Below are 18,095 nucleotides of genomic sequence, written 5' to 3'. Positions count from 1 at the left end.
AAAGTACATAAAATAAACATCAACACCAGCCTACAAGTATGTGAAACATCATGCTAATTAAAAAAAAAACTCATTTATTTTCTGTACTGCTTATTCTGGGGGTGCTGGAGCATATCCCAGCAAACGAGAGGCAACAGGCAGCCTCCTTGGAAGAGCAATATTATTATTTTTTTAAAGATAATTGATGTTTATGGACAATTTGAGCTTTGAAGTTAGAGGTGGATAAGAGTGTGGGAACGGTGTGTTTTTTGGAGCGTCAAGGTTTCACTTGGCCTCATCACATTTTAGCCAGAGGGAGCAGCAAATCTTTGTAATCTATCCAAAGATATGGCGCAAAGCAAACATTCCAGATATTGTCCTTGAGCCTAAATGGCGATAAGACATCAGAAAAAAAAGCCTTTTGAAATCGAAAAAAAAATGTGCGAAATTGTCAACATATCTGATTTTACAATGAAAATTTAGCTTATCTGATCTGGCTGTTTACATGGATTTGTTCAATTATGTTAATTATATGTTCTATTGTCTGTTTTATAATACTTTAGTAATATCCAGCACTTTTTGTAACTATACTTTCTTTTAATCTAGTAAATATTTTAATCATTTTTAATGTATTCAACAATTCAGCAATATGTTTGCAACTTTACATCTGGCCCCAAAAATATAACAATTCCTCATTATTGACAATAAATCATTCATTACTCAATATCTACATTTTTATAAACTTGCCAAACAAAATTTAATAAAAAACACAGTTTCCCAATCCACACACGACCACAAAAGGCAACACCAACCACAACATTCACTAATTTCCATTCCAATGAGCTAGTATAATGACAATGTAGCTCAATAGGCTCCGACTACTCCCTGGAACATAACCACACACTTACACACACATGCACTATTCTCCTCTGGGTCATTTATTTCAAATAAGGGGAGCTCACTACATTGCACCCCCGCGTGCGAAACCCCCAAAACCAGAACCATCACCTCCATACATGCCGTCGCTAACCCCCCAAAAACCAAATTATTGTACCCGGAAAGTAGACCGCACCTCCCGACTGGCATTCCCAATCAGTGCTAGCAGCTGCTGCTGCAAATGCTAACCGGCTAGCAACGTTAGCTTCCCCTGACAAGCAAGCAAACCCGGTCCTGATACTAGCAGGCAAATTAGCCTATCGGCTAGCTACTTGACATTTCCAAACAAACCACATTGCAGCGCATGATTTCCACACATTTTCCATGGTAATAAAATGAAAAAGCCAACAATGATAGCTCGCGGTGTGCGTTGACGGATCTTACCTTGGAGAGCTTGATCTACAACATCTGTGATTTGTTTGATGAGAGGCTCTGCAACAACAAACAATAGCGGCCAGCGGCGAGCGGAGCAGCGGCGGCGGCGGGGGCAATTAGCCAAATGCTTGTTAGCCGAACGGTCGCCACTGTAAACGATGGGGTGGCCACCCTTAAAAGTCTTTTCGTCGCCTGGTTCGTGAACGCACCACGTTGGGGGGCGACCTTGTCATAAATGATGGAGTTGGGATTCAAAGAGGGAGTGATGGTAGCCGGGATGCTCGGACTAGTGTGTGTACGTGTGTGCGTGTGTATGCGTGCGTGCGTGCGTGTGTGTGAGAGGCACTCAGCGTGACAGCATCCTTCTTCATGTTGTGGTAAGAACAGTCGTGGGGCTCTCAAAGTTCAATCGGGAAATTGTCGCCCTCCGCTGGGTGAAAGAGGGAATACATCAACACGATGCGGATGTTTCGTTTAACGATGAAATGCGGACGTAAAGCGGGGCATCAAGTGGTTTGTTTGCTTCAATTGTTGGGGGTTTTCTTTTAATTTATTTGTCACGTGAGTTTGACGTCGTGTCGTCATGGGCACGGAAAGACGCATTCATTGACGCTGGTATTTTAGAGTTGGCTATTTTTGGTCGTTTAAATATTTTAATATGGGCATTTTTTTCAACTATTATTTGTGCTTTTAAAGTCATCTGATTATTATTATATTTAAACATTTATTAATCAATATATTTTTTTGAAAATATAAATTAATAGTTTAAATGAAAAAAATATTATTTAGATATATTTTTAAATTTATTATATATTTTTTTGCTCTTAGTGACTTTAACAGGGTGTATTTAAATATGGATTACATGAATTATAAATCCTATTAAATTAAAAATCATCGTGTGATATTCACACCCTTAAAATAGCTTTAAAACTGTTAATTTTATAATTTCTCACATATGCCACCCGTTTTACAATTTTTACGTTAATATTCATGATTTTAATAGGGAGTACAAATGTGTTACTTTGAAGTGAAAATATTTGGAACAAAAATATTTACCGTATTTACTCGCATATAAGCCGCCTATGCATAGAAGCCATACTCTTAAAATTGCTGGATTTTACAATTTCCCTCGTATAGGCCACCCCACTGATTCCCAATTTTCCAGTATAAATGTTACTTCAAAAGGGAAAATCTTAAGAAATTATATTTTTTTTGTATTTCTGAGATTAATTATTAATTAATTACTTCATCCAGTCAAGGTTGTTTTCTTACTGCAAAACAGAAAATAACCAACAAATAGTAAATCTTACTTTGCTGACATCTACTGGTTAAAAAGAGTATAGAGGGTCTTGTGCACATATAAGCCATACTGATTCAGTCATTTTTTTAGTTACAAATACGGCTTGTATGCGAGAAAAAAACAGTTAGTTTTTACTGCACGGTGCTAGTATGCTACTTTAGCTAACAGCGCAACAGCTAGCCAACAACACTACTAAGAAAAACAAATAAAGGCATGAAGTACCATTTCAAACTGTATTTGTATTACTTTATATATCTGCCAGCGCTTACAGCAACACAAACACACGTTGCACATATAATATTCTCTTAAAGTACTAATGTTTACAGTAGCTCGAACATCCAAGATGGACTACAACTCACCAATAAGCTACTACACAGAAGGTTTATCAGGAGTATGATGAATTTTCAGGGAGCTAAAGCATACTCAGAAGAAGTGCGGCAGTTGATTTAGCATGTCGCTACGTTTAGCGCTGATTAGGAGCGGTGAAGACAATGAGTAGAGGACCCCAAGGAGAAGGTGCCGGAGCTTAAATGGGGTGTCTGAAGTTTTGGCCGGCAAAACGGGCCTTGTCGCCGAGCTCTTCTTCGATCCTGCGTTTGTGGGGGAGAAGTTTTGTGTTATGGGGGTAAATGACTGGGTTTTTTTTCGGGTGGGCTTACCGGAGAAGTTGGTTATATTTAGCCAAGCGCTCGGATCGGCAAGGAGCTCCAGTCTTGATCTGGGGAGAAAAAAAATGGTGTTAAAAAATTAAATGGTTCCAGGACTTTTTTGGGGACTTGAAAATTTTGTAAGTAGAGGTGTACTTTATATGTAAAAAAACTAAACTCAAAAAACTACCAACTCAATCCTATAAAAATGATCTACTAATGAATTTAATTGGTTCCAAGACTATTTTGGTAACTTGAAAAAAATTGTAAGTAGAGTTACTTTATATGTACATTTCATAATTTGTTCCAAGTTACGCGAAAAATACCAACTCATCCCTATAACAATTAAATACTTAAATTAATCCGTTCCAGAACTTTTTTCACAACTTGAAAATTTGGTAAGTAGAGGTGTACTTTATATGTAAATTCCACAATTAATTCCAGGTTCCTCAAAAAATTACCAATTCAACCCTGTAAAAGTGATTTACTTACAAAATTAATTGGTTCGAAGACTTTTGTTGTGACTTGAAAATTTGGTAAGTAGGTGTACTTTATATGTAAATTCTGTCATTTGTTCCAAGTTCCTCACAAAAACTAGCAACCCAACCCTATAAAAATGATCTACTTATGAAATTAATTGGTTCCAAGACCTTTTTTGTAACTTGAAAAATTGGCAAGTAGGTGTACTTTATATGTAAATTCCATAATTTGTTCCAAGTTACTCATAAAAACTACCAACTCAACCCTATAAAAAGGATCTACTTACAAAATTAATTGCTTCCAGAACTTTTTCCGTAACTTGAAAAATTGGTAAGTAGACGTGTACTTTACATGTCAATTCTGTAATACGTTCCACAGTCCTCACCAACTAAACCTTTTAAAATTGGTCAAAGTGTCCCAATTTTGGATGCAAGATGTGAGGAAACAATGAGAGAAAATTAGAAGAAAATTATGTATTAATGTCTTAAAATAAATAAAGCATATGAAAATGTGCCCTGTGCCGTTGGTATGGTTCCCTTCATGGCCATTATAGATGTAATACCCATGTTTGTCCGCCAGATGATGGCAAGAGCCCGTTCTACAAGGTCTGAAAGCCGTCCACTTTGTAGTACATTTCAGACTTTTACGTGTGCCGTGTGTGAAAATATGCACCACGTTGCATTTGTATGGTTTTCTAATCAATGTAAGAGTTGATTTTCTGTTTGTGTTTTTCATTTCTTTGCAAAAATTATCTATTAAAAGGAAACTACTTTAAAAGCAGTACACAATATTGAGCTTTGTTTTTGGGTGTGTCACTTGTAAATACCACTAATGACTGTAATTTTTGACTTTTGGTATCGCTACTATGGACAAAAAACAACTATTAACTCATTGGCTGCCACGTTTCAGTGTTAATCCAGACCATAATACCTGTCCAGTGCAGAGACCAACGACGAGGTCGGCGATGAAGGTATCCTCAGTCTCTCCAGAGCGATGGCTGACCATCACCCCCCAGCCATTGCTTTGAGCCAGCTTGCAGCTATAAAAACAAAAACAAAGAAAATAAATAAATATACTTTTACAATGACGTCAGGCAACAATTTAGGACACTTACGCTTCCAGGGACTCGGTGACGGATCCAATCTGGTTGACTTTAAGCAACAGGCAGTTGCAAGACTTTTGGGCCACGCCCTTGGCGATACGCTTGGGGTTGGTCACGGTCAAGTCGTCTCCCACCACCTGGATCTTGGTGCTGGCCGTGAATTTGGACCACGCCTCCCAGTCGTCCTGGTCGAAGGGGTCCTCGATGGACACAACTGTGAATGGTCGCCAGATAGTAGTTGTCTTAGTACATGGGGAGTTGAATATTTGTGGATTTTGGAAAACATTGGGCTAGCAGACTGTGGGATACATTGTTTTTTTTTCAATGCAAAAAAACACCGTCTTATATTCGGGTCAATAAGGTACTGTCAAAGCGATCTGGTGTCTAAAGCAGGGGTGTCAAACTCCCTTTGGTCTGTGGGGCGGATACGGCTTAATTTGAGATCAAGCCGGTAAACTCATTGCAAAATGACATAGAACTAACAATAAGCCATCTTTTTTCCACTAATTATTAGTCACTAATACTAATAATTAGTGCAAAGAATGAGTAAATCATCAAAATGTTTATGAACAGAATTTTCCTTTTACATTATGAACAATATATTATGAACAAGAGAATAACATAACATAAATAAATGTCAATTCATGTTGTCTGCACGTACTAAAACACGGCGCCGCCTATCGGATAATACAAGAACTACACATTTTAAAGAAAATTCTTTTTTTTCTTTCTACAATGCAGCTTTCTTCCCCGGGCCATACCAAACCACCAGACGGGCCGGATCCGGCCCGCAGGCCGTATGTTTGACACCCCTGGTTTAAAGTAAGAGTAACAAAATCGGGTTGGTTTGTGGGCTGCATTAACGTCAACTTGATTTCTCGTGAGCCGGACCATTTTAATATTTATTTTTTTAATCGGATTAAACTAATTGGATCAAAATCCCTAAATATTCAGTTTTTTATAGATCTAAAACAATGTTTGAGCATTTTTCCTAGTAAGGGAAAATGTCTTATTGATTTGTTTTTAATTTAAAAAGGAAGAAAAATACTTTTAATGATGTTCAATATTTTGTTTCAGCCTCATTGTGCCCTGCAATTGGCTGGTCACCAAGTTAGGGTGCCTGTAGTCGGCTTGGATCGGCTCCAGCACCCCCCGCGATGCTAAGGAGGATAAAGCGGCTCAGAAAATGAGATGAGAATTTACAAAACACTTTTCTTAACTAAAACAACAAAAATAAAAATCTTGATGAAGAAAATAGCGATATTTTATTTTAAAAAATGGCAATTTTTGATTAAAAAATGGCAATTTTTGACTAAAAAAAGAGGAATTTTTGATAAAGTAGAGCAATTTTTGATAAAAATAGAGCAATTTTCGACTAAAAATAGAGCAATTTTCGACTAAATATAGAGCAATTTTCGACTAAAAATAGAGCAATTTTCGACTAAAAATAGAGCAATTTTCGACTAAAAAATAGAGCAATTTTCGACTAAAAAATATAGCAATTTTCGACTAAAAAATATAGCAATTTTCGACTAAAAAATATAGCAATTTTCGACTAAAAATATAGCAATTTTCGACTAAAAATATAGCAATTTTCAACTAAAAATACAGCATTTTTCGACTAAAAATATTGCATTTTTCGACTAAAAATATAGCAATTTTCCACTAAAAATATATTAATTTTCCACTAAAAAATATAGCATTTTTTAATTTAAAAAAACAATTTTTTTTATTTAAAAAGGAGAAAATCAGGAACTATAATATAAATCTATAATCTTCATTTGAATTGGATCCTAAAACAGAACGTCGGCACTCATCATTTACGAAAATAAAGAAAGAAATACCCACCGGGATAATCGCTAACGAAGCCCCTGTAGATGTCAGCCAACTTGTCGGAGGAGATGTAGCGGTTGGGGTCTTTGGGGGACTTGAAGTCCAGGTCGTACTTGCCGTCCTGATAGAACTCGGAGGCGGCCACGTCCATGCCGATGACAATCTTGTCCGTGTAGCCGGCCTTGCCAATGGCGTTCTTCAGCAGCTCCAGAGCTGTGGGAACAATTAGACACCATTTGACTCCAAGGTTTATTAACACTTTAGTCGAAAAAGACCCCCAGAAAAATGTTTTGTTGCCATTTTAGTCAGTGCAGAATGGCGGAACATGTTCGCTAATACGAGAGGAGTATAATACTACTTCTCTTTGGCAAGTGGTTGTGTGTTATACTATTGTGAGGACATTTGTGTGCATGATTTTAGGAATATTTTGAAGGGAAGACAAAAACAACCTTCGATAGGTTACGTTTGAATGTCAGGGTGGAGGCGGGGCCAATAGAGGCAAGAAAGGTAGCAAAATTGAAAACAAAATTTGAATTAAGTTCAGTGTAAGGTAAGATTAAACTTATTTATGAGTGTGTCTGCATCGTAATCCAAGTTTATGAAATTTGTTTTTTTATGTTACGAGCGCGATGCCGTGCAAAGTCTAATTTTAGTACTATGAAATACATTTTAGTACTATGAAATGCATTTTAGTACTATGAAATGCATTTTAGTACTATGAAATGCATTTTAGTTCTATGAAGTGCATTTTAGTACTATGAAGTGCATTTTAGTACTATGAAACGCATTTAAGTACTATCAAACGCATTTATAGTACTATTAAACGCATTTATAGTACTATCGACCGCATGTTTTAATACTACCAAACATGTTTTAGTATTACCAAACACATGTTTCAGTACTACCAAACACATGTTTCAGTACTCCCAAACACATGTTTCAGTACTCCCAAACACATTTCAGTACTCCCAAACACATTTCAGTACTCCCAAACACATTTCAGTACTACCAAACACATTTCAGTACTACCAAACACATTTCAGTCCTACCAAACACATTTTAGTACTATCAAACAAATTTTAGTACTATTAAACTACTACTTATTTGTTACTTTGTTATTAGATGGCGAATTAGAACAAATAAAAATGTTCTTCCAATCCAATATCCTGTTTTTGATGTTTTTTCAGAGGGTTGGAACCAATTAATTAGTTTTTAGTTCATTTCTATGTGAAACGTTCATTTGAGTTACGAGTAAATGGACATACGAGCCACTTTGGAGTTCTTCTCACCTTCCTTGTTGTCCAGAATATTGGGAGCGAAGCCGCCCTCGTCGCCGACATTGGTGGCGTCCTTGCCGTACTTCTCCTTGATGACGTTCTTCAGGTTGTGGTAGACCTCGGCGCCGATGCGCATGGCCTCCTTGAAGCTGCTGGCGCCCACGGGCAGGATCATGAACTCCTGCATGGCCAACTTGTTGCCGGCGTGGGAGCCGCCATTGATGACGTTGAAGGCCTAAAAAATGGACATACCGAGACGTTTCTTCCTTGCAAGTTTGCGAGACATTGTCGGGATACCCGCTTCAACTTAAGAAAAAAAAAAACTTGCCTTGAGATACGAGCTTAATGTCAAATCATTCTTATCTCAAATCGAATTTTCCCATATAAAATAACTTAAATACAAATGAAGCTAGTGTGGTTAGCGCGTCGGCCTCAAGGCTCTGGGGTCCCGGGTTCAAATCCCAGGTCGGTCCTCCTGTGTGGAGTTTGTGGGTTCTTCCCAAGCTTTTGTGGGTTTTCTTCGGGTAATCCGGTTTCCTCCCACATTCCCAAAACAAGCATGCTAGGCTAATTTAGCACTTGAAATTGCCCGTAACTACATTAGTACTTCTGTTCGAACCCAGGTTCACCTGTCTGGAGTTTGAATGTTCTTCCTGGGCCTGAGTGGGTTTTCTCCGGGTACTCTGGTTACTTCCCACATTCCAAAAACATGCATGCTAGGCTAATTGTACACTAATTTGTCCCTGGCCACGAGTGTGATTGGTCATTATTCTCATTGTGTCTTGATTGGCATGTTTGGAATTTGTATGTTCTTCCCGTGCAGGAGTGGGTTTTCTCTGGGTACTCCGTTTTCCTCCCACAGTCCAAAAACAAGCATGCTATTCTATTTCTAGTCTAATTTGTCCTTAGCCAAGAGTGATTGGTTGTTGGTCTCTTTGTGCCCTGTGATTGACTGATCTCTAATTCAGGTTGTCAGCTGGGATAGGCTCCAGCACCCCCTGCGTCCGAAATGAGGATAAATCTGCTCAGATATTCAAACTAGCTTAAAAAGTACCACCCGGCATCAGCATCGTATGCTCGTATCTCAAAATTTGACTCGTATCTCAAGGCAAGAATTAGCTCACAATTTTACTCGTATGTCAAGGTATTAATGAAAATGTCAGAATTTTTCCTCACAGGCGTGGGGAGGATGACTTCCCGGTTGCCGGCCAGGTCGGCGATGTGGCGGTAGAGCGGCACGCCCTTCTCGGCGGCGCCAGCCTTGCACACGGCCAGGGACACGCCCAGAATGGCGTTGGCACCAAATTTGGCTGAAATGAGACAAAACGTGAAAAATGCTCGAATATAATATTAAATGACTTTGGCGGCAAGATGTCTTACATTTGTTTTCTGTCCCGTCCATGTCCAGCATCAGCTTGTCAACCTTGGCCTGATCCTTGACGTTCACGTCCTAGTGTGCAAATGAACGGCCATTAAAAAAGGTCACATGTCAATCACAGTCCCAAAAAAGACAACAAAAATGCCATTTAGAATCAATTTGCAAAAAAAGCATTCAATTCAACAAAGCATACGCTTAGTATTGGTTTAGTGCATTGTAATACCGTATTTTCCACACAAAGCACACCCAAAAGACTTAAATTTTCTGAAAAGCGCATTTTACAATTCGATGCAGCTTATTTATGGATCAATAGTGGTTAATCATTGTATGAAATACAATAATACTCCTACAACTACTGTTGCTACAACTACTTCTGTTACAACAACTAGTACAACTACTACTACTGTAACAACAACTACTACTGTTACAAAAACTACTACTACTGTTACAAAAACTACTACTACTGTTACAACAACTAGTACAACTACTACTACTGTTACAAAAACTACTACTACTGTTACAACAACTAGTACAACTACTACTACTGTTACAACAACTAGTACAACTACTACTACTGTTACAAAAACTACTACTACTGTTACAACAACTAGTACAACTACTACTACTGTAACAACAACTACTACTGTTACAAAAACTACTACTACTGTTACAAAAACTAATACTACTGTTACAACAACTAGTACAACTACTACTACTGTTACAAAAACTACTACTACTGTTACAACAACTAGTACAACTACTACCATTGTTACAAAAACTACTACTACTGTTACAACAACTACAAGAACTACTACTACTGTTACAACAACAACTACTACCGCTACTACTGCTGCTACAATTACTACCAATATAACTAGTGCTACTGTTACAACAACAACAACAACTACTACTACTGTCACAACAACAACTACTACCATTACAACTAGTACTACTGTTACAACTGCCGTTACAACTAGTACTACTGTTACAAGTACTACTACTACTGTTGCAACTAGTAGTACTACCGTTAGAACAACTACTACTGTTAGAACTACCACTACCACTACTACAAAAACAGTTACAACTATTACAACTACTACCACCACCACCACTATTACGCCTCTTATAATCGGTGCGCCTTGTACAGTAATCCCTCGAATATTGCGGCTTCACTACATGCCAGATTTCTTTAGGGGAATTTTTATTTATTTATATGCTTATAGGACTCAGCACTGAAATTCATATTTATTAATATTTTATTTATTTGTTTGTTTGTTTATTTTAAATAGGGGTGACCCTACTCTGTTTCTCATTTATCACGGCCATGTCTGATCTAAATTAACCACTATAATCGAGGGATTACTGCAGTGCGGAAAACACGGTCATTGTTATTGAAGATCTACTAGTGTATGTGTGTGTAGTACGAGTCAGACAATAAATGGTCCTACCTTGCCAACCAGTGCAGGTGCAATTGTGTTATTGATATGCTCAACAGCTTTTGAGACACCTGCAAAGGACAAGCAGACCATAACTGACTCAGGCGGGCGGGTGGGGGGTGGATCATGCCGGCGGAAGACCACCAGGGAACGTGGCGTCCCCCTCATAAAACGACCTTGTGGGGGTTTTGACAAAACAAGAGTCTCTAGCCATAGACAAAACAAACGTTTTTGTAACAATTATTCTCTCAATTTACTCGTGAGATGTCTTAATAATAAAGCTAAATACTACCTCATCTTTTCAAATATTTTTTAAAATAGTGTAATCTTCCAAAGAAACAAAAAACAAATCAACAATAACTCGTATTTTAGCTTTAAGCTAACAACTTGAAACAACTGACTTGCAGTTGAACAGGAAGTGAGCGCGCTAATTTCAAAATAATGGCCTGACTTCTGCATTATCAACCTTTTAAACGACAAACCTAGGATTTTCACTCCTAGTTTTCATATTTTCTCATTTTCAGACCCCAAAATGTCTTCTCCGCGCAAAAAAATATCATTTTTCCACCCTATTTTCACCCTAATTTCCTATTTTCCCATTGTCCTTAAACGCCTCTCGGAACCTATTCTGGTACATTGATCTGCATTTTCATGTTAGTTCCTGCCAAAGTTAGTTTTCAAACCAAAACTCAATCTTCATGCTTAGTAGTTCCAACCCTTATTCCACACTTTTTTTTGGTTCACCTGGTTACATAAAGCAGGGCCCAAGAATTCATTTACATATTTTACTGCTCTTTTGACTCCTAATAGGAAGAAAACAGAAATGGAAATGTTTGGGGACAATGCTACAAAAATGAATGGAAACTAAAAAGGTCTTTTTAAAGCGTTTTTTCTGTTTTTTTATATTTTTTATATTAAATATATAAATATATATATTTTACCTTTGCCCATGTAGCGAGTTGGGTCATTGTCACGCAGCTCCAGAGCTTCATAGATACCCGTAGAAGCGCCACTAGGGACTGCAGCTCTGAACAGACCTGGACAGGGTAGAGAAATTTTAGATATAATTAGATTTTTTTTGTTATAAATGGATTAAATGAACTGGATAAGAAGCCCTGAATATTCTGTTTTTTATATATTTAAAACAATGTTTATTTTAGCTTTTTTTTAATATATATTTTTAGATTTTACAAAATGATTTTTGAACTAAAAATAAGAAAATATGAAATAAAAATGAAGAAAATAAGATTTAAAAATGAAGAAAAGATTTAAAAATGAAGAAAATAAGATTTAAAAATGAAGAAAATAAGATTTAAAAATGAAGAAAATAAGAATTAAAAATGAAGAAAATATGAATTAAAAATAAAGAAAATATGAATTAAAAATAAAGAAAATATGAATTAAAAATAAAGAAAATATGAATTAAAAATAAAGAAAATATGAATTAAAAATAAAGAAAATATGAATTAAAAATAAAGAAAATATGAATTAAAAATAAAGAAAATATGAATTAAAAATAAAGAAAATATGAATTAAAAATGAAGAAAATATGAATTAAAAATGAAGAAAATATGAATTAAAAATGAAGAAAATATGAATTAAAAATGAAGAAAATATGAATTAAAAATGAAGAAAATATGAATTAAAAATGAAGAAAATATGAATTAAAAATGAAGAAAATATGAACTAAAAATGAAGAAAATATGAACTAAAAAATAAGAAAATATGAACTAAAAAGAAAATATGAACTAAAAAGAAAATATGAAATAAAAAGAAAATATGAAATGAAAATATGAAATAAAAAGAAAATATGAAATAAAAAGAAAATATGAAATAAAAAGAAAATATGAAATAAAAAATAAGAAAATATGAATTAAAAAATAACAAATATTTATTTAAAAGGGGAAAAAAATCTGGATTTTTAATATACATCTATATCTATCATTTTAATTTGATCCTAAAACAGAAAGTCAGCACTCATGATTTACTTTCCCAGTCCATACAAAATGATGTGGCGGGCCAGATTTGACCCCTGGGCCGCCACCTTGACACCTATGGCTTTGAGCACATTTTTTGGGGGAAAATTAAAATCTCCTGACAGAATTTTCTCACATATAAACCCATAAAATCATTGTAATTTACAATTTCTCTCATATAAGCCGCCCCCTGATTGACAATTATATTATTGAATACCGACATATTCATGGTTTTATTAGAGAGTACAAATGTGTTACTTTGAAGGGAAAATCTAAATAAAATTCATATTTCTGAGATTTGTATGAATCAAAAGGATTGTCGGCTAAATTGCACTCAAAAAAAGCTCAGTTGCACGTAAACAAGGTCATAAGAGCAGTACAACCAGGAAGTGTCCGTCATGTACATCATGATCTCGCCGTCTCATTGGACCCGCCCACAAGTTCCCATCTGGCAACCCAAGAGGAATAATCCATATAATAAAAGTGGAGATTGAACCTGTTGCTCTGTAAAATGCTGTTATGTAACAGTGCCAGCCGGGGATCAACTGAGCATGTGCGGACCATCCAGGGGGGAAAGCCTGTCCATCTATTCAGTTTACCCAGTGGAGCGACGTGATTGGATGTCATTGTTGGGAGGGGGAGGGGAAAAATGATGTGTGTTCCATTAATCAAGGTTTGCATGTACAACCAGGACCTATGTGGGTTTCCTCCGGGTACTCCGGTTTCCTCCCACATTCCAAAAAAGTGCATGCTAGGCTGATTGGACACTTTAAATTGCCTCTAGTTACAAGGGATTGGTCTCATTGTGCCCTGCGATTGGCTGGTCACCAATTTAGGGTGCCTGTAGTCGGCTTGGATCGGCTCCAGCACCCCCGCGAACCTAGGGAGGATAAAGCGGCTCAAAAAATGAGATGAGAATTTACAAAACACTTTTCTAACTAAAAAGAAAAATAAATTTTTTGATTTAAAAAAATAGCAATTTTTGATTAAAAAAACATCAATTTTTGATTAAAAAAACATCAATTTTTGATTAAAAAAACATCAATTTTTGATTAAAAACACATCAATTTTTGATTAAAAAAACATCAATTTTTGATTAAAAAATGTCATTTTTGATTAAAAAAAATGCCATTTTTGATTTAAAAAGCAATTTTTGATTAAAAAGATAGCAATTTTTGATTTAAAAAATGCCATTTTTGATTAAAAATAGCAATTTTTGATTAAAAAAAATGCCATTTTTGATTAAAAATAGCAATTTTTGATTAAAAATAGCTATTTTAGATTAAGAAATGCAATTTTAGATTAAGAAATGCAATTTTAGATTAAGAAATGCAATTTTAGATTAAAAAAATTGCAATTTTTGACAGAAAAAAAATATTGGATGTCATTGTTGGGAGGGGGAGGGGACTAACGATGAGTGTGTTCCATTAATCAATGTTATTTTTTTAAAAGGACTAATGGAGATCCAGTGTAACAAAATACTTAAAGTTAGAAAGGCCAATCAAGTATATTTTTTGTAATGACAAACGTGGTGTTGTCAGAGTGGCGAGGGCGACCAATCGGACCTGGCTGGAATCTCAAAGCGGTGGATTGAAAGGAAGGGAAGCCATTTACGGTAAATGGGGTCGTTTTGGCAACAAAATGGACGGAAAATAAAGCTGCCGACTCGGTATTTGGGTGCCATTCCGTGTCAGTGGTTATTCGGGTTGCCTCATTGACATTCCCGGGACTTTTCATCCGGTTGAGGCTTTTGTTTTAGGTCTCACAGATTGGACAGTTGGATAAACATTAGGAGGATTTACTTTAGCCATGAAGTAGTAATAATAATACCTACAATGTTTTAATAAAAATAAGAAAAAATATATTTTGACCTGATTTTTGATCCTCTGAAAACAGGCTCGATTATTTCTGAACTACCTATCCTCACAAGGGTCTCAGGGGGTGCTGAATACCCCCAACCCCCAACAAATTACCACCTACTCATTTTTATCTGGTCCCACTTGCCACACTTAAATTTTCACATACTGTATTCTCACATATAAGCCACATTTGTCGCTAAAAAAATAACTGAATCGAGGGTACGGCTTATATGCGCACATATTAAACCTGAGATGCCAGACTTGAGTGTGCTGAACAAATGCTAATAAAAAGGAAATCAAGTCACAAAGACAAGAAGAAAAACAGTTGGAATTTGCCCCAAAATTTAGAATTGTTCCGTATTTTCTCGCATATAAGCCGTATTTGTCGCTAAAAACATGATGACTGAATCCCGGGTACGGCTTATATGCGCATAAATTAAACTTGACATGCTGAAACCCCATACTGCAAAACAAAATGGCCAATATGGTCATTTATTTCAAAATAGAGAAAGATAAACAGATAAAAGTTTAAAAAAAATGGCTTATATGCGCATAAATTAGGCTTGACATGTACGAAACCCCATAATGCAAAACAAAATGGCCGATATGGTCATTTATTTCAAAATAAAGCAGAAATAAACAGATAAAACTCAATAATTTATTTTGACGTCTATTAATGAAATTCAAGAAAAAATATCTTCCAAAAAATGTGAACAAAAACCACCATCTTACCTAGGGATGACAAACTAGACCGTTACGGACACGCTTCCTGGTTGTACTGCTCACATGACTTACTTTTTGAATTTATCTACATGCAGGCAACATTTTTTTAGTGTGCAATCCAGCAGACGATCCTTTAAATTCATACAACATCTCAAAAAATATGATTTTTCTTCAAATTCTCCCATCAAAATAACACATTTGTACTCCCTATTAAAACCCACAAATATGTCAGTGATAATTGTCAATCAGGGGGAGGCTTATACGAGGGAAATTGTAAAATACAATGATTTTAAGGCAATTTTAAGGGTACGGATTATTCGCTATGTCGGCTAATATGTGAGAAAACATGACAAGTTAGCTAAATGCAAAAGTACTACTACACAACAGGAAATATTACTGTACCTTTCTTGGTGTACAGGTCAACTTCCACGGTGGGGTTTCCGCGGGAGTCAAAAATTTCCCGAGCGTGGATCTTCAGGATGGACATGGTTGTTTTAGATCTGGAGGATAAACAACTACAAGTTAGGATAAATCCAATTCCCAGCTAGGCTTACCAAAATAAAAGCTGGCAATTTTTATGTCAATTATTTTTTTGGCTTCTTTCCTGCCTGCTGGCAATTTGAAGACTGCAGAGTCAGGACGAGTTGTAGCTTGAATATATCTGGTTTTTTTTACCCTCTTATCGCCCACACAAAAAGGATTGCCCAATGGAGTGAAATGGTTCAACAATGTCGGAATGAAAGAGATAAAAGTTCAATAATATCTTGGTTTATAACAAAATGGAGTCACGATTTAATCTCACTGTGACCTTGATCCGTCTAAATGCGAATAATAAAGGTAACACGGCCAGGGCGGTTTGACGTAACATTGATTTGTTGTTGGTTTTAACCATTGGTAAATTATCTTATTCAACCTGCCTACTCTCAAACAGGTACCAAGAAAAATAGCATTTATTATAGCATTTATTTAGTAGTTTAATTATTTCAAGGTGGAGGATGAGATTGAAAATGCTAAGGTAATTTTGGCAAAAATGTGGTTTTAGAGCTATTTTTTTAAGCATTAAATGTGACATAAAGGGATGTAATGGAGAATCTGGCAATTTTTCAAAATAAAGCATTTTTCAGATTCTGAAAAAAGTTAAAAATGTATGTTTTTTATCATTTTATTATGCTAAATGTGGTAGGAAAGCCAATTTTTAAGAATCAACTGTGACAAACGGATGTAATGGAGAATCTGGCAATTTTTCAAAATAAAGCATTTTTCAGATTAAAAAATTGACGGTATTGTATGTTTTATCTTAATTTTTATTATGCTAATGTGGTAGGAGAGCTAATTTCCAAGGATTAAGGGTGACATAGATGGATGTAACATAGAATCCAGCAGTTTTTCAAAATACATATTTTTTTCATATCTAAAAAAATATTTTTTTTTATTATTTTTGTTATCCTAACGTGGTATGAGAGCCAATGTCCAAGGGTTAAGTGTGACATAAATGGATGTTTTTTTTTTTCAAAATAAATATTTTTTTTAATATTTAAAAATAATAATAATAATGCTTCTGCGGCTGCTAATAAATGACTTGTGTACCGTTTCCAGTTATCGAGCCGAGGGTTGAAGACCCATGTTAACGTTGCATGACAGGCAATTTTAAAGCGTCAATGGTGTCATAAACGGATGTAAAAAGAGAATCCGGCAATTTTTCAAAATAAAGCATTTTACAGATTCTTAAAAAAAATGAAACAATTTACGGTTTTAAAAAAATATTTATCTGCGCTCTCATTTGCAGTTTACCCATCACTAAGCTCACGTCGAATAACCGCATAATAATCATAAATTGTAAATCGTGTAGGCACAAAATGGCAGCCAGATGCCGTGAATGACATCCGTAAACCGATGCTTCGCTGCCACTCAAAGCAACGGAAAACTTAGCAATGCATGACGTATTGATTCGGTATCGATCGATTTTGCAGACACGCCCACCGACCACCTTTGATGCGGCAAGCAACTGGTGTCGCCTCCAAAAAAAAAAAGTCCGCCATTGCATTCCCAAGTTCCGCAATACGAGACTGCGGGAAGTTTGCAACATGACGCCCGTTTGTGACACCCACCGCAGTCCTTAAAAAGTGCTTGGGGACCGTGGGGGGGGCTTTTCCTCGCCAGCTGACGGCGTCATTTTAAAAATAGTCGTATGGGCCCCCCAACTATTCCACGTAAAACGGAGAAAAAAATAGCTAAATACAGGTTACGGAACATCAGCTTCTCAAGGGCAACACTTTCAAATGCGCCCTTGAAGGATGCAAAACGCCATTCCGTTCGGTTAATAGACGACAACGATGAAAATATGGAGGAAATATAGACAGAAATGAAACAAGGTGTCCGTTGTGAAGCCTGAAAGACCCCGTGAAAATGTGTTGGAAGTTACCTTTTCGGCGGGGCTGTGTGCAAGGATATTGCCGTCTGAGGGTGAGTCGTGCGGGCAAGCAGGCGAAAGGAAGGCGCTGGTGACGTTCCGGGCTCGATGATAAGTGGACGGTAGCGAAGCAGAAGCAGGCGGCGGAGCGACGCCATTGGTTGGAGGAAGGTCACGCGGTTCGCTGGTACGAGGCGGGACGCACGTTCGCTATGGAGCACATCAGGCGAAATTATAGAGTGAAAACAGGGGAAAAACTCTTATTGTGGGTAGTACGTCCTTTGCGTCGCCATTTTGGAGGTGTCTAGATTCTTTCACTTCGATGTATTCATGGAGGGATGTTATTGTATGGTAAGGGTTAGGATTATGATACATATTAGGTGA

At 36.5% G+C, this 18,095-nt stretch overlaps 2 protein-coding genes across 2 annotated transcripts in view; both read right to left on the bottom strand.

Annotated features, from left to right (window-relative positions):
- Nucleotides 1-1,619, bottom strand: part of rerea (arginine-glutamic acid dipeptide (RE) repeats a) — a 171,536-nt gene extending 169,917 nt beyond the window's left edge. Inside the window, exon 1 of the mRNA XM_077720473.1 lies at nucleotides 1,300-1,619. The gene's annotated coding sequence lies outside the window, so the exon portion shown is untranslated. The remainder of the gene's footprint in view (nucleotides 1-1,299) is intronic.
- Nucleotides 1,620-2,809: 1,190 nt separating this feature from the next.
- Nucleotides 2,810-17,889, bottom strand: eno1a (enolase 1a, (alpha)). Its single transcript, XM_077713281.1, has 12 exons — nucleotides 17,724-17,889; nucleotides 15,704-15,801; nucleotides 11,685-11,780; nucleotides 10,756-10,814; nucleotides 9,310-9,379; nucleotides 9,106-9,239; nucleotides 7,942-8,164; nucleotides 6,668-6,865; nucleotides 4,832-5,033; nucleotides 4,648-4,756; nucleotides 3,250-3,308; nucleotides 2,810-3,180 (listed from the first exon to the last, which is right to left on the bottom strand). Exons 1-12 carry the CDS (start codon nucleotides 17,867-17,869, stop codon nucleotides 3,117-3,119), a joined length of 1,458 nt encoding a protein of 485 aa, XP_077569407.1. The 5' UTR covers nucleotides 17,870-17,889; the 3' UTR covers nucleotides 2,810-3,116.
- Nucleotides 17,890-18,095: the final 206 nt, after the last annotated feature.

Source organism: Stigmatopora nigra, chromosome 1 (assembly GCF_051989575.1).
Source record: "Stigmatopora nigra isolate UIUO_SnigA chromosome 1, RoL_Snig_1.1, whole genome shotgun sequence".
In the NCBI taxonomy this organism is placed as follows: domain Eukaryota; kingdom Metazoa; phylum Chordata; class Actinopteri; order Syngnathiformes; family Syngnathidae; genus Stigmatopora; species Stigmatopora nigra.
This window is presented reverse-complemented; position numbering and strand designations above follow the sequence as displayed.